This window comes from Acipenser ruthenus, chromosome 6 (assembly GCF_902713425.1).
Source record: "Acipenser ruthenus chromosome 6, fAciRut3.2 maternal haplotype, whole genome shotgun sequence".
NCBI lineage: Eukaryota > Metazoa > Chordata > Actinopteri > Acipenseriformes > Acipenseridae > Acipenser > Acipenser ruthenus.
This window is the reverse complement of record NC_081194.1, coordinates 4760191-4777722: the sequence shown is the minus strand read 5'-3', so window position 1 is coordinate 4777722 and position 17532 is coordinate 4760191. Positions and strand designations below refer to the sequence as shown.

General features: G+C 39.8%; 1 protein-coding gene across 2 annotated transcripts in view; it reads right to left on the bottom strand.

Moving 5' to 3' along the window:
- Positions 1–2111: 2111 nt before the first annotated feature.
- LOC117410377 (thrombospondin-2-like) overlaps positions 2112–17532 on the bottom strand; it is a 33970-nt gene continuing 18549 nt past the window's right edge. Inside the window, exons 14-23 of one of the 2 annotated variants that reach the window (XM_034016830.3) lie at positions 17032–17139; positions 16763–16922; positions 16066–16184; positions 15229–15463; positions 11931–12158; positions 10619–10890; positions 5642–5739; positions 4896–5035; positions 4474–4504; positions 2112–3244 (exon numbers count right to left, since the gene is read on the bottom strand). In XM_034016830.3, the coding sequence (XP_033872721.2) occupies positions 3241–3244; positions 4474–4504; positions 4896–5035; positions 5642–5739; positions 10619–10890; positions 11931–12158; positions 15229–15463; positions 16066–16184; positions 16763–16922; positions 17032–17139 (1395 nt within the window). In that variant the 3' untranslated portion in view covers positions 2112–3240. The remainder of the gene's footprint in view (positions 3245–4473; positions 4505–4895; positions 5036–5641; positions 5740–10618; positions 10891–11930; positions 12159–15228; positions 15464–16065; positions 16185–16762; positions 16923–17031; positions 17140–17532) is intronic. The other variant, XM_034016831.3, reaches the window with a different exon arrangement.

The following is a 17532-nucleotide window of genomic DNA, read 5'->3' as shown; positions in this document are numbered from 1 at the left end:
ACAAACTTTGCTTTTGTGACCAGGACAGTGATATTTTGAAATTTACCTGTTTTCCAGAACATTCCAGATAGATTCAGTGCTGAGAAAACTTGGAGTAACTTCTAGAACTTTCTAGAACTTTCCAGTAATATAAATAGTAGTATAAATACAGGGGCCTTAAGCCCACCAGTTCAGTTTAGTTGCAGCTGCCTAAGTGGATACATATCTGCATTTTTCTGAGATGGCATCAAGGTCATAGGAGACTTAAAAATGGTGGCATTCCTGATGGGTCTCCAAGGCAGTTTTACCAAGTTTCCCTGCTATCTTTGCCTTTGGGACAGCAGGGACACCAAGGCGCACTACCACAGGCGGGACTGGCCACAGCGGACCGAGTTCTCTGTGGGGAGGAACAACGTCAAGTGGGAGCCACTGGTGGACCCCCGGAAAGTGCTGATGCCACCACTGCACATCAAATTGGGCCTTATGAAACAATTTGTCAGAGCTCTAGCTAAGGAGTCGGCAGCCTTCAAGTACCTTCAAGACTTCTTCCCTAAGCTGTCTGAGGCAAAGGTCAAAGCCGGTGTCTTCGTCGGACCACAGATAAAGAAGATCCTGGAGTGCAATGAATTCCCCAAGTAGCTCACTAGTAAGGAGAAAGCGGCTTGGAACAGCTTTGTCGCAGTGGTTCGGGCTTCCTGGGCAATCACAAGGCCGAAAACTATGTGGAGCTGGTTGAGACTCTGGTGAAGAACTACGGCACAATGGGCTGTAGGATGTCCCTCAAAGTCTATATCCTTGATGCTCATCTTGATAAATTCAAAGAGAACATGGGAGCGTACTCGGAGGAGCAAGGCGAGCACTTCCACCAGGATATACTGGACTTTGAACGCCGCTACCAAGGACAGTATAACGAGAACATGATGGGAGACTACATTTGGGGGCTGATTCGTGAAAGTGATTTACAGAATAATCGTAAATCTCGAAAAACTACTCACTTCTAAATCTTTTGTAGTCATTTTTGCATTACTTTAGTATAAATACATGTTAATTTGGATTCATATGTTGTTTTTTTCTGACTTTATGTGAACGAAAAGACACAAATTCGCCAGTTTTCTCATTGGAAATAGGTAAATTTCAAAATATCAATGTCCTCACAAAAGCAAAGTTTGTGGGGAATAATAGCCATTTTCTATACTTTTGAGGCATAAGCAATTAGGAAATAACTTACTAACCAGGAACAAAAATTGTGTTACATAGTGTTATTGAATACTGATATGTTTAATATAATATCTTTTGTTAATTGTAATGAAATTAATGAATTCATTATGATGAAGCAGTTTCTAAGGAGGAGAGTGTTATAATTGCATGATAAATAACTGCCAAAAGTTCTCACAAGACAAGATATAGCAAATTACATCTTCTGAATAACAATCCCTGTTTGAACTGTTCCTTTGCATTGTACATTTATCATCCCCACCCTGCAACCATCAAGATGCCTTTCCCTTCAATAGCTTCTTCACAGCAGACCGCAGTCAGAGCACTGCGTGGGATAACTGGTTGGACTGCAGTTGTAGCATTGTTCTGAGATCTCTGCATTTTCTTTTGCCAATTATGACCAGTTATTTATTTTGTCTCATTTACAGATGATTGTCAGCCTGTAAAGAATCCTTAGCTGTTAAGATAAGTTTGTGTATCGGGTGTCTCTTATGTAATCTCCAGGTGTCCGGCAAGAAGACTGCAAGACACAAAGCATCCTGTTATAAGAGACACAACGTATTCACTTCTTATAAAATCAACGGAAATAAATATTGTACTCAGGAACACCTATTAAACATTAAAAAGTGTTCTCGTTTTTTCTAATCAAGTCTTATATTCTAAGACAAATCCTAAACAATGATGGGTTGGTATCGCATACGTGATGTATAATAATAATTAGTTAATTAATAATAATAATAATAAAAGGACTGTTTAAAAAATCTTCGACATATTTAACATGTTCATAACCAATACAAGCAGTGACGTAAAGAAACAGCCCCTTGCTAATTATTTTGTTGTTTTTTTCTTTCACGCCTTTAACAGTTGTTGCAGTTGTTGCCAGAAAGTTAGCAGTCAGACCAGAAAATAAAACAAAGTGACGTAATTGATAGTTTATTATCCTATTGTTGTAGCCCAACTTATAGAAAAAAAACGAGGGTCTTGTACTAAAGTGTTTTTTTTTTTTTTTTTCTTCAATTGTAAAATTTCGTCAGTGTAAACAAATAAATAATTATTTACAATCTTTGGCAACAAAAAAAAAACTTCACTGCTTCCCACAAAACAAAAAAGGAAAGAAAACATACATCATTTACATAGAAAAACAATATTATACAGTCTAAATATTAACATCTTCATCCCCCATACTTATTTTTTACCTTGAAAAAAACTTCACTTCCATTATAACTGGTACATTTAATGAAATCCATCCCTGTTGATTTAGGGGTACAAAAAAAATCAGGTTTACAAGACAAGATTCAAGATGGCAGGAGAGAAAAAAAAACTGCTGGTAACAATGAAAAGCTATATAATGTGCAATAAAGCTGGAGCAATGTGATGTGGTTATGGAATACAATAGATTCTATTAAAATGAGCCAAAGTCCCTCGCTTTACCAGACAGCAAATCAGAGGTCCTTTAGCAGATGAAGTCAGATGCAAAACCCTCTAACTGCATGTGTATCCTCACAACACATACATAAATCTCAATAACATAATCATACTAGCTGTGGTATCTGAGTTTAACAGATGCTAGTACCCCTTTAGAAATCAGGCTTATATACAGCCCTTAAAGGCAAAAACTCAATAAAATAACATAAAAAAGAAAGATAAAAAGTGGTTGTAGCACTCTTGAACAATCCCTTTTACAATGACAGCTGTCTCTTCTTAAATAAAGGATAAGTACATTTAGTTTTAAGGTGTGGTGTTTAGTACAATATGACAATTGGAATAATGCTAGTGTATCTACAGAAGAGAAACCTTCTACAAATCAGTCCACTCCTTTGGGTTGAAGCTCAAGCTCAGGGCCAGTTGCCCCACATTGGAAGACGCAGTTTCTGAGCATGGAATTCACCGTGGAGACTCTTCAGCCAAGAGAAAGAGGAAAGTCTGTCTCGAGGGCAGAGCAGGAGGAAGGCAGGAGATAGAAGGGCTTGAACAGGATCTTACTGAGGTGACTAGGTTGCACAGCCTGTACAGTACTTCACCACTTCTGCAGCAAGCAAAGCTCATTTATCTAGAGGAACAAAGTTGAAAGTTCAGTGATATTTACTGTAGGCACAATCTTGGTGTGAAGCCTGTGGGTGAATGATTTACAGCCAAACAGCAAAAAAACATAAGCTTGCTGTGGCAATACAATACACCCTGTGCTACTATCTGTGTGGAATTATCAGTGAAACTGGCAATTATTATTATTATTATTATTAATTTCTTAGCAGACGCCCTTATCCAGGGCGACTTACAATTGTTACAAGATATCACATTATACAGATATCACATTATTTTACATACAATTACCCATTTATACAGTTGGGTTTTTACTGGAGCAATCTAGGTAAAGTATCTTGCTCAAGGGTACAACAGCAGTGTCCCCCACTGGGGATTGAACCCACAACCCTCCGGTCAAGAGTCCAGAGCCCTAACCACTACTCCACACTGCTGCCCAGAGAACTTGTACTAATCTGGTACACAGTTAGGCCCTGTTCACACACCTTTATGAGAGACTCTTTAAGGGTGTTTGTAAAGATTCTTTAATAGGCAAATAAGTTCCAAACCATCTTTAAATGAGCCAAAGAAGAATTCAGATCATACTCATAACAAACAGGTGTTAAAACAGTCTTTACATGAGGAGCATGTTAAAGTGTTGTGAATAGAGCACATAACATTGCATCTGTAGATTTTTATGGCCCTGTGCCTGTACAGCTATGACCAAAAGTTTTGTATCACGTAAAATTTTAGGATTGAGATATAATGAAAAGCAAAACTACAATAACATAATTTAGGTAATCAAAATAACTACACAATTATATCACAAAAAAGTCTACCGGAAGCCATAACAGTAGTACAGTATTTCATGTTAGATTTCGAAATGTCTCAATTTTAAAATGTGTGTCAGTTTTTCGTTAAGTTATATGGAAAACTACAAAGCAGTGTGTAATTCAGTATGTTCACGTAACATTATTCAGCAGGTTTCATTCTACTTTATTAAGCAAAATGAGTTAATTCTATAAGGTGATGCAAAACTTTTGGCCATAGCTGTAGGTGTTCATCAAAAGCCTTGCCTTTAAAGACTTTTGATGAGATTATAAAAACTGGTTATAATCGAAAAGACAAATAAGCGTACAAGCAGATAAAGCGTGGCCTCATAATTGCATTGTTTGTTCGCTGTACAATGAAAAGTCCCTATAGTGACAGACACCGATTTACAGCCAAAACAAATTGTGAAAATCCTTCGTTTTATTTTACCTGATGAATACTGTGGGAAACTCTGGCATATCTAGATATTGAAACAAAGTGGAAATGGTATTCAAAATTCATAATTTCATTTTACACATTTCAGGCTATACAGTCATGTACATGTCAAATTAGAATTAGCTGTTTGAAATTGAAAGTTTTAGTTTTTTGATCCAACATATAAATTGACTTTTGAGTTATAACTTTATACAAAATAGATCTGCAAGAGCAGTGTAACAACAATTCAAGTTGAATAGTACAAATACCCATCATCAAAATTCAATGAATTTAAACATGATCAGCTTTCTTTTAGAATGACACCTAGTACTGCCCTTGCTTGTTGTAATGTGCACAATATATGTGCCTGGTATATTCATTAAAAAAAATAATAATAAATAAAAAATATAAGTAAATAACTCATCTTGGGAACTTACCTCTGCACTCGTATTTGAGGTCTGAGAAGAATACCAGCTCTTGAGAGAAGACAAACAGCCCTAACCTTCCACCTGCAAACGTCTTGTCATAGATGGGGCCTGAGTCAGCCATGATCTGCTTGCCTTCGTACACCACCACCCTGGGAAGGTGGAATATTAATATTATTCAAATAGCTAAAGCTAAAGTCAATTGAAAGATGAAGCCACTATGATATTTATTGATGCACCACAAGCACCTGTCTGGCTCCCCTGAAGAGTACAACATCACGAAGAGCGGCTAGGTACTGCATATTATGTATAAGAAAGAACCATACAGCAAATGTGTTCTTCAAAGCAACAAAGGTGTGTGAGATCATTTACGCTTTGGTTTGCCAATGACTGAAATTTCTAACTGTGTCTAATGGCCTTAGAGTGTGTGGATGAAGTATATAACGAGCACCCTTTTACAAATATTGAGATCATTTGTGTGTGTTATATATGGGGCTGCACTTTATATATTCAGTGCGCAGTATACTTAGATAATAGTATTCTATAACGTTTACCACGATATTCTTTCCAGGATAGTATACAAGGGATGTTACCCAAGGCTGCTCAGTAATGTGTATTATACAGGAGGATGTGTTGTATATGACAAATTACTGTATCAAATGATCTAACTTTAGATGCAACATGTTCCGTATATTCCTAGAACTATATTCTTATCTTGGATTTACACATCATTGTAAAGTAATCCCAATCGTTCTTACCTGATGAAGCCAGTCTTAGGTCTGTGGATCAGGTGCCACCTGTAAGCAGTATAATCCTTCCAACCAATATTCTTGGGGTCGTGCCACAGGGTGCGAACCTGGAAGCAATTAAAACAGTCGCCATTTCATTTCAGAATTAAAAGAAATGCCGAATTTGTTTTATAAATAGAATGGTTTATAGCAGGATAAAAGCCATAGCTTTAGGAATCAGTGTTATTTCACTTGTACAGGGGAATCTATTATGACCACCAAAGGGATTGTGTAAAATTGTTTTAATAGAGAGCTTGTGTTAATAGAGGGAGAGTAGATCTTCCAATGGCACACTGTGGCTTCCACTGATGGGCTGTTTTTTTATATGGAGATGGGCACAGCAGGTAGGTTTAGTGTATGTTTAAATTTCCCAAACAAAGTTTGCTGTCTTTAGGAATATGCAACTCTTAGTGTAAACACTGTATTAAGAGAAAAGAATATATAATAATACTGGAATATAACAACAGATGGCGCTGTTTTCTGAAATCAGCACACATTAGAATCAGGTGTCGTTTTAACACGTATTGCAAATTGACGATGTTGGGATCTGTTAGGAATGTGAAAGTTCAAAAAAAAAATCTCAGAAATGTTAAATGGCCTGAGGCAATCATTTTTGCCCTGACTTAAAATAGGTCAAGCTGAAAAAGTTTGGTCTATTAGCTTGCTAGGGCAGGAGGGTATTGGAAAATTATCTTTTCCACAGGCAAAATTTCTCAGAGCCAGCTGTTAATTATAACTTGGTATTCCAAATGTTACAAGTAATACATTTTGTAATAATACAATTTGTAATATTGTCATTTAAATACTCATATCAATAAAAAGTGCATTAAATGCATTATCCATATGTGCATAACTTTGTATTAATAAATATCATCACCATCATAGTCAGCATAATAACATCTGTAACTTTACAGAATATAAATACATTAGAAGTTGTCCTTCAGAAACAAGATGCACATATTGAACTAATTAAAACCATCAGGATAGTTTGCAGTTATTCTAAACCTCATGTTGTATACAGCATACTGGTTATTTAACTAGGTGGCCTTTCAACACGTAAGCAATCAATTTTCTATCCAGTATATTGGGCAGTATATTGGGCAAAGATGATTCTGTTGAACTTTCATTCATATATACAGACGTGCTCAAATTTGTTGGTACCCTTACAGCTCATTGAAATAATGCTTCATTCCTCCTGAAAAGTGATGAAATTAAAAGCTATTTTATCATGTATACTTGCATGCCTTTGGTACTGTATGTCATAGAATAAAGCAAAGAAGCTGTGAAAAGAGATGAATTACACCATGTAAAAAAATTTTTTTTTTTTTTTGGTTCCTGGGTAGTAAGTGTTATTTCCTAATTGCTTATGCCTCAAAAGTATAGAAAATGGCTATTATTCCCCACAAACTTTGCTTTTGTGAACAGGACAGTGATATTTTGAAATTTACCTGTTTTCCAGAACATTCCAGATAGATTCAGTGCTGTGTGAAATAAATGTATTTTTGTAGGATGGTACAGAGGGCAAAAGAGAGCCATGCTGTTCGCTATCCCAAGAATTTGGCGGGAACCCACTGACCACTCAAGCAACTGCTACTTCTGCATGGTGGACCCTTCCAAACGTCGGACTGGCAAGAATGCACCTGCTATCACATATCCGGACCTTCCTTCATCCATCGCCCCGGTGCCACACTGCTATGAGCTCCCCGTACCCACTCCTCCGGAGAGAGAGCAGCCGTCTTTAGAAGAGAGCAGCAAGTCAGAGAGCGAGGAAGACGTTGTAGATCCAGATGACAATTTCAGAGGTGGAGCTGAGGAGAGAAACCCATACTACCCCAACCAAAAAGACCTCAACGACTTGATTAGAAATCTTGGTCTCACCAAGTCCAATGCCGAGCTTTTGACGTCTAGGCTCAAGCAGTGGAACTTGTTGGATGAAAGTGTGCAAGTCGCAGATCAGAGGAAGCGTCACCAACCTTTTTCCAGCTTCTTCACCCGTCAAGATGGGCTCTGCTTCTGCCACAATGTGACCAGTCTGTTCGAGGCAATCGGAATCGCCTGTAACCAGAATGAGTCGCGCCTCTTCATTGACAGCTCATCCAGGAGCCTCAAAGCCGTGCTGCTCCATAATGGTAACATGTACCCGTCTCTTCCCCTGGCTCACTCGGTGCACCTCAAAGAGGATTACAACAACATCAAGACCTTGCTGGACGCCTTGAAGTATGATGAGTACAGCTGGGAGGTCATAGGAGACTTCAAAATGGTGGCATTCCCGATGGGTCTCCAAGGCGGTTTCACCAAGTTTCTCTGCTATCTTTGCCTTTGGGACAGCAGGGACACCAAGGCGCACTACCACAGGCGGGACTGGCCACAGTGGACCGAGTTCTCTGTGGGGAGGAATAACGTCAAGTGGGAGCCACTGGTGGACCCCCGGAAGGTGCTGATGCCACCACTGCACATCAAATTGGGCCTTATGAAACAATTTGTCAGAGCTCTAGATAAGGAGTCGGCAGCCATCAAGTACCTTCAAGACTTCTTCCCTAAGCTGTCTAAGGCAAAGGTCAAAGCCGATGTCTTCGTCGGACCACAGATAAAGAAGATGCTGGAGTGCAATGAATTCCCCAAGAAGCTCACTAGTAAGGACAAAGCGGCTTGGAACAGCTTTGTCGCAGTGGTTCGGGGCTCCCTGGGCAATCACAAGGCTGAAAACTATGTGGAGTTGGTTGAGACTCTGGTGAAGAACTACGGCACAATGGGCTGTAGGATGTCCCTCAAAGTCCATATCCTTGATTCTCATCTTGATAAATTCAAGGAGAACATGGGAGCGTACTCGGAGGAGCAAGGCGAGCGCTTCCACCAGGATATACTGGACTTTGAAAGCCGCTACCAAGGACAGTATAACGAGAAGATGAAGGGAGACTACATTTGGGGGCTGATTCGTGAAAGTGATTTACAGTATAATCGTAAATCTCGAAAAACTACTCACTTCTAAATCTTTTGTAGTCATTTTTATGTTACTTTAGTATAAATACATGTTAATTTGGATTCATATGTTGTTTTTTCCTGACTATGTGAACGAAAAGACACAAATTCGCCCGTTTTCTCATTGGAAATAGGTAAATATCAAAATATCACTGTCCTGGTCACAAAAGCAAAGTTTGTGAGGAATAATAGCCATTTTCTATACTTTTGAGGCATAAGCAATTAGGAAATAACACTTACTACCCAGGAACAAAAATTGTGTTACATTATTGCTTATTCTACAAAGATATTCTAAAATGGCCTGGACACATTTGTTGGTACCCCTTAGAAAAGATAATAAATAATTGGATTATAGAGATATTTCAAACTAATTAGTTTATTTAATTAGTATCATACATGTCTCCAATCTTGTAATCAGTCATTCAGCCTATTTAAATGGAGAAAAGTAGTCACTGTGCTGTTTGGTATCATTGTGTGCACCACACTGAACATGGACCAGAGAAAGCAAAGGAGAGAGTTGTCTGAGGAGATCAGAAAGAAAATAATAGACAAGCATGGTTAAGGTAAAGGCCTCAAGACCATCTCCAAGCAGCTTGATGTTCCTATTATTAAGAAGTTTAAGGTCCATGGAACTGTAGCCAACCTCCCTGGGCGCGGCCGCAAGAGGAAAATCGACCCCAGAGTTAACAGAAGGATACTGTGAATGGTAGAAAAAGAACCAAGGATAACTGCCAAAGAGATACAAGCTGAACTCCAAGGTGAAGGTACGTCAGTTTCTGATCGCACCATCCGTTGCTTTTTGAGCGAAAGTGGGCTCCATGGAAGAAGACCCAGGAGGACTCCACTTTTGACAGAAAAACATAAAAAATCCAGACTGGAATTTGCTAAAATGCATATTGACAGGCCACAATCCTTCTGGGAGAATGTCCTTTCGACAGATGAGTCGAAACTGGAGCTTTTTGGCAAGTCACATCAGCTCTATGTTCACAGACGAAAAAATGAAGCTTTCAAAGAAAAGAACATCATACCTACAGTGAAACATGGAGGAGGCTCGGTTATGTTTTGGGGCTGCTTTGCTACGCCTGGCACAGGGTGCCTTGAATCTGTGCAGGGCACAATGTAATCTCAAAACTATCAAGGCATTCTGGAGTGAAACGTACTGCCCAGTGTCAGAAAGCTCTGTCTCAGTCACAGGTCATGGGTCCTCCAACAGGATAATGACCCAAAACACACAGCTAAAAGCACCCAAGAATGGATAAGAACAAAACATTGGACTTTTCTGAAGTGGCCTTCTATGAGTCCTGATCTGAATCCTATCGAACATCTATGGAAAGAGCTGAAACTTGCAGTCTGGAGAAGGCACCCATCAAACCTGAGACAGCTGGAGCAGTTTTCTCAGGAAGAGTGGGCCAAACTACCTGTTAACAGATGCAGAAGTCTCATTGAGAGCTACAGAAAATGTTTGATTGCAGTGATTGCCTCTAAAGGTTGTGCAACAAAATATTAGGTTAGCGGTCCCATCATTTTTGTCCATGCCATTTTCATTTGTTTTCTTATTTACAATATTATGTTGAATAAAAAAATCAAAAGCAAAGTCTGATTTCTATTAAATATGGAATAAACAATGGTGGATGCCAATTACTTTTGTCAGTTTCAAGTTATTTCAGAGAAAATTGTGCATTCTTCGTTTTTTGTGGAGGGGTACCAACAGATTTGAGCATGTCTGTATATATTAGGTCAAATGGAGGAAGGAGGGTGACAACACTAAAATATTTACAATGGCATTTCTTAGTATGCATAATTGAAAAGAAGGTTGCACGTTTTTGCATGAAAGGGACAATTACTTTTTTAAAAAAACAAAAAACCTACATGATTGACATGATGAATTTGCATGATACATTTATGTTACTCTTACACCAACATGAACATGTTCCTGCCTGCAAGCCACACACCTTGAAGGAGACTCACCTGTCCAGGGGTATTTCCTGTGTGCCACAGAGCGTTTCTCAAGTTCTCTCCGGTGCCGGTGGTAGAGTTCACCACTTTAAGGGAGACTCCTGAGTAGCCGTAGGCCCGGGATGGTTTATCTTCCCAGTAGGTCTGTGTGATCTGCTTCCACATGACCACATAAAAGCGGCCACTGGACTGGTAGCCAAACACAAAACCTGCGTAGTCGTCATCACGGTCTGTGTTCACATAGAATGTGCCACTGAAGTCTACGGCATTGAACTCATCAAAACCTGGGAGGGTTAAAGCACAAAACATGAGCCATAAGCTTTAGCTTGATACTGTACATTGCACAGACTTGCCAGGTCTCCTTAACTTCCAGAAAAAAAAGAAAGAAAGAAAAGCAAACTTGATTTCAGCACTGAGAATCCGCAATGAATGAATGGCAATGAATGAATGATGATTACATTTGCAGATGATTTATGAACTGTGAAGGGCGCTCAGGGACGGATGACTGTGGTGGACACTCAGGGTGCCCGACGGCTACCTGCGTGAGGCCGGCTGGAAAAACATGAACAGTTACATGCATCCCAGTGCCGCAGATAGGAAGTCACTATGAGCCACCTCCCCCTGAAAAGATGAGGCCGCCAAAACATGAATGAATAATAATAAAAAATTAACACGCTCCACAGTGGCGCCCTGCCACCTATCCCCCAAATATCGAATTTAATGAAAATCAGCAGCTGAGACACGGTCCCCAGAGCATGACTGCGCTGGAGGAGAGAGCCCAGCCTCTCCAACCCGACCACACATCCCGCAGAACTAAATACAAACCGCTCAGCACTCATGTAAGGAAAAACCCCCTACTCACATATTTTTTATTTTTTAGGGGGAAACCTCAGGGAATCCGTTGCTGAGGGTAGCCCTTCCTCCAGGCTCTATAAGCGGTCAACTCCCGTTTCGGATTACCAGCGCTTGACTGAGCAGCCGAAACAAAAAGAAGCGACATGGAAGAATAACACACTGAGCTTTTATACGATTGCTGATGACGTATTGGTTAGGGGTGGATTCTCCTTTGCAGAAAAGCAACCAAGTTTACAAAAATTAAACCAAATTATTTTCAAAAAAGCTAATGGAAAACTAGTAATTTCTTCTTTAAGGGCTATAAAAACCTACATATCTGCATAGACTCAAATTGATCAGGTTTGTTTGGATTTGTCAATGCAATGAGCCTTGGAACACTTGGTCATTGAACTTGTGCCTTCTGAAACCAAGATGTACTGAATATTCTCCTGTATATATATCTTGTTTTTCATAGTTTTCTAACACTTACCAACGGCAATGCCAGGGTCGGAGTTGGCTGTCTGGACCAATTCTTTGCCCTGGTGGCGAACCACCCAGTTAGGATCGATCTGTGTGGTGCCCTTTGGATCAAGGTGCACCATCTGGAACTTCCTGAAGTCAGTTACACTGATTGCATCGTTCTCAGGGCAAATGTCAAAGATATCAGGAATGCTGTCGTTGTCAAAGTCATCCTTGCAGGCATCCCCTCGGCCATCCCCTGGAGTAGAAAAATCAATCAGTTTAAATAGAATGATAGTACTCTCATTGCAAGTTTGCATCAAGTCATAGTATTAATGTAACATCACATGAAAAGTGCTTGCTGTAATACAGGCCATTCCAGATCAAGGTCTTCTATTCAATTGATTGTTGGCAGATCTAAATACTGCCACCATTTAAATAATTAAAAAGTGTTGGGTTTCCATATCCCTGAGACACAGAATCTTATCTTAATGATAGAAATGTCTGTAACAGACCCGATAAACTTATGTTAGCCAATTATATATCAAATGCCATTGGCTTCACATTTAACCACAATTATGCTTCAAAACTCTGGTTGGTTACCACTTGTAAATGTGTCATTATGTAACCTACAGCAATGTTACATTCAACTTGTGTTCCAGTCTGACCAAATTAGTGATATGGGAAAGAAGATCCAAATAAGAAAAAAACAATTGCTCCCAGACTAAATTTCCTTTGTGGATAACAGGTTCACTCACACGTTAACAATTTGGCGCTGAGCCTAGTAATTCAATTATTAAATTTAAAAGAAAAGCTGTGGTGTCTCAACTTCCAGATGTAGTAACTGTGAAGCGCAGAGCAGAGTGAAACTTGAGAAATATTTCCACATTTCTAATTTTTGGATAAATCATCTTTTACTTTTCCAACTCTTAGGTTGCCAAGAGCCCAAAGGAACATGTCATAATTTGGTTTCCAGTATTTACCGCTCTCCTGCTGTATCAGTTCGATAGGAATACCACACCAGTCACAAATCATTCCAATAGCTACTCATTCCTAGCTGACAGATAAATATAGTCTGAACATGGTTGTGTTTTTTGTAATCCTTGCGGAGAAAGGAAAGGACATAGAAAATGGAATGTCTTAAATTATTAGAACGCCTTCCAAAAAAAAAATACAGAAAGACTTATTGCACCAAAGTAAAATGCATGCCAAGTTCAACACATGAAAAATCAGTGACTCACAAGATGATCAATGTGTCTTCAGAATATTACTAATTTTATTACTGACAGACTTCATGCTACAGTACTTCTGAATAACAGTGGACATGAATTGTTGGACACGGTACAGTGGCAAATAATCTACTGCACAGGGAGAAATATTACAAGCAATAACCTTCCCCATAAAGACACGGTACTGTATAGTCATGATAATACTACTAAGCATTAGAAACCTTATAACTTTCATCCACCAATCAGTAAGCTCCATTAAAAGACACTACCAGTAACACTACAAGTTTCTAATCCCAATAGCACACTCCAAAAACTGCACTTCTCTCCACCACTAACTCTCTTCTCTCAGCCCGTGCCACCTCCCTCTCCTCTGTCCTAATTCTCCTCGACATCTCTCTGCAGCCTTTGACACAGTCTACCACTCTATTCTCCTGTCCTCCCTCGCTAACCTGGGACTCTTGCCTGGTTCTCCTCCTACCTTGCTGATTGCATGTACCAGGTGTCCTGGCGTGGCTCACCCTCTGCCTCTTGCTCTCTTTCGACAGGTGTCCCCCAAGGCTAAGTCCTAAAACCCCTCCTGTTTTCTTTCTACACCCGCTCCCTGGATCCCCTCATCTCCTCCCATGGCTTCTCTTATCATTTCTATGATGATGATGCCCAGATCTTCCTCTCATTTCCACCCTCTGACTCCAACATTTCCTCCCGTATCTCTACCTGCCTCTCGGCCATCTCCTCCAGGATGCACTCGCATCATCTTAAACAACCTCTCCAAATCAGACCTCCTTTTCTTACCCCCTTCCTCCCCCACTGCTGATCTCTCTATTCCTCTTGAATCCACCAAACTGTCTCCCACCTCATCCACCAAGAACCTCAGGGTCACCCTTCCTCACAGACTGCTCCACACAGTTCCTAATTCAGGCTCTGGTACTATCCTGCCTTGACTACTGCAACTCCCTCCTGGCCGGCCTCCCTGCCTCTGCTGCCCGTCCACTCCAGCTCATCTAAGACTCTGCTGTTCGCCTTGTCTTCCCCCTTCCCCGTTTCTCCCATGTTGCACCACTGCTCCGCTCTCTGCACTGGCTCCCTATCGCTGCTCGTATCCAATTCAAAACTATTGTACGCCTATCGCTGTCTTGATCTTTCTGCCCCCTCCTATCTCCAGACTATAATTTCTCCCTACACCCCATCTCGCCCACTCCTCTCCTCCACCACCAGAAGATTAGCTGTACCTCCCTGCTGCTCCCCCGCTTCCAGAGCCCGCACCTTCTTCACCCTTCCCCCAGTGATGGAACGACCTACCCACGGATATCAGGACTGCTCAGTCCCTGACCACCTTCCAGCGCCTCCTCAAGACACACCTGTTCAGACAGCATCTGTAAACCTCACAACTCTCGACTATACTGGACTATATGGCATCCAGTTGTACCAGGACTTGCATCAGCTTGCACTTGCACTTAACTGACCTTGCTGTACTCTACTACTGCTCTTAATTATAACTACTTCCTGTATCTTATACTTGATTTTACTCTTATAGGTGTCTGTATTGAGGTTTTTTTTTTTTTTTGCAATTGCTTATTTGAAATCATTCTCATTCATTTATTCTACTTACTACGTGCTTTTACTGGACTTTACTCAAATGTAATTATTTACTGCATTCTTTATTTTGCTCTTATTTGATTTATCTGCTACTGACTATTGTACTTTATAACTGCTCTTAATCTGTAATGTGATATTCTCTAATGTGATATTTTATAATATGATACTTTGTAATGTGATACTTTGTACTGTGATATTTTGTAAGTACTGTAAGTCACCCTGGATAAGGGTGTCCGCTAATAAATAAATAAATAAATAAATAAATAAATAAATAAATAAATAAATAAAACCCTGTGTATCAGGCATTACTTTGGAAGTTGACCAAAGTAATGCCTGGTAGCGCGGTTCTTACCTTCCCATGGCAGTAAACTAGCAGATGTTAATGCCCTCTCAGCAGTTTCTATTGCTTAATTGTAATAAACTATCAAACAAACATTAAAATGCATTGGAATCCATGAGGAATGCTCTCATTCTCAAGGTATAGGTATGGGTCAAGAGTCTCACCATCAGTGTCCACCTGCTCAGCGTTAGGCACGAGTCGACAGTTATCTCTGTCGTCGGGGATCCCGTCATTGTCATCATCGTGATCACAGGCATCACCTTTGCCGTCTTTGTCGTGGTCGGCCTGGTTGGCGTTAGGAATGTAGGGACAGTTGTCCAGGTTGTTCTGATGACCGTCTTCATCTATGTCCTGGTTGTTGTCACACTTGTCGCCCACAAGGTCATTGTCTACATCCATCTGAAGAGAAAAGAGGTGCTTTATTCTACCGGTGCTTTATTATACTGGTAGACAGAAATGGATATTATATTCTTGAGAACTGTCTCAAACTGACAAACTCTATAAAAACTTACAAAACATTGTAACGACACTACAATAAAAAGTATAATAAGTACTACAATATTGTACTGTTCTTTCATTTAAATACATTTAAATACATGTGTTAATATCTTCAATTTTTAAACAAGCACAAGAATACAAGTAGTGGATAACTTGAAACTGATGCAGGGTGTACAGAAATATCTCCTGTTAAGCTATTGTGTTGTGCATGGACCATGAATGAATGAGCAGGTTGTAAGAAACTACAGTGCATTCAAATGTAAGTCAATGTAAGTCAGTCAAAGAATCTCGTAGTGTACTGTATCTGTTCTGTTTTTCCAAAACATTATTGATAATTAATGTATAGAGAGAGACACCAGAAGCTTTCTGCTTTGTTAACTTAAGTGGATGTGTATTGAACTGGATTTTTTCCCAATTCAGTTGTGCAACAAAGCCAGCATTGGCCAGCGTGATTTTTATCAGTGTTTCACTAATTTCAAGCTGCCCTGCTGGTTTTACTGTACCTGATCAGGGTTGTGCAACAGTGGGCAGTTGTCACACTGGTCACCAACTCCATCCAGGTCAGTGTCCTTCTGGTCGGTGTTGTACACATAAGGACAGTTATCCTGTTCGTTCAGAATCTCTGGAAAGAAACATAAAACAATTAACACATACCGGAAACTAGACAGAGAAAGGGATCTGGAAGCGTTAATGGAACCGAGTAAGTAAGGTACATTTGTTCCAGATCTGATTGGATCGTTGTTAACCCTTTCATTCCTGGAGGCTCCCTGTGTGAGGTAGTGTAGAAATAAATGTACAAAAAAATAAATGTTGTCCTGGAAATAATTCCGGACTGAAAAGATAAAAAAAAAACTACTCTATGTAAAGCTGCTCCCTCTGTCCCAGTTAGTTAATTTTGGACTCCATGGCTGGCTTTTTAAAAAAAAAAAAAAAAAAAACAGGCCATATTTATGAATATTGCATCCTAAGTAATCATTTCATTTTTTTTGTTTGTTTACCTATTCGCAGATGAGACAATGTATAGAGAACGAGTAGCCTAATAATATTAAACAACTGCCCAGCTCTACCTGAACATTATGGTAATTATTAATATTCATCGTTTAGGTACTTACATATCTATCCCTTATACAGTTGTCTTGCAGTTGTATCCCTTATTGAAATTACAGTTTGATCTCAATGTAACAAGAACATTCTACGTACCATCTCCATCAATATCGACGGCACAGGCATCGCCCTCTCCATTATTGTCTGTGTCAATCTGGGCAGGGTTATGCTCGTAAGGACAGTTATCACAACGGTCACCAACATCGTCCTTATCGTAATCAAACTGACGAGGGTTGTACAGGAGGGGGCAGTTGTCCTAGAAAAGACACAGCACAGGTTATACATATCGGATCACCTAGGTATTGTGTATGTTGATGGGTGACCGATTTTTGTGAAATCAAAAGTAAATGAAGGAGTAAACTCACTCTCTCATCATCAATGTTGTCATTGTCATCGTCTTTGTCACAAGCATCACCCTGGCCATCATTATCAAAGTCTTCTTGGCCAGAATTGGGCAGGTTGGGGCAGTTATCCTGTGCAGAGCAAAAGGTGGTTTGTTTAACTTGCCATTCATATTGCTTAACATGCTTCATTTGGCTTCTTCAATTTCTAAAAACATAATTTTCTCCTAATGTACTGTAGCCTGGAAATCCTTAAGTGAGTAAAATGTTACTGCATCAGTTTATCCATTATGTAACGAAGTAGTCCAGATTTCACAATAAGTCGATGTTGTTTCACATGCCCCCCTTTATAAATACATTCAAATACTTCACTGACTGCAATAGTGCCATTGTATAAAATTCAGATTGATACAGCAACTCACAGCACAGCCCAGCAAACAACTGAATTATGTACCTGTGGGATTAGAACCCAACATGAAAACCCTGATAGCTTTCCCTGGCCAACTCTACTGGCCTTAGAAACAC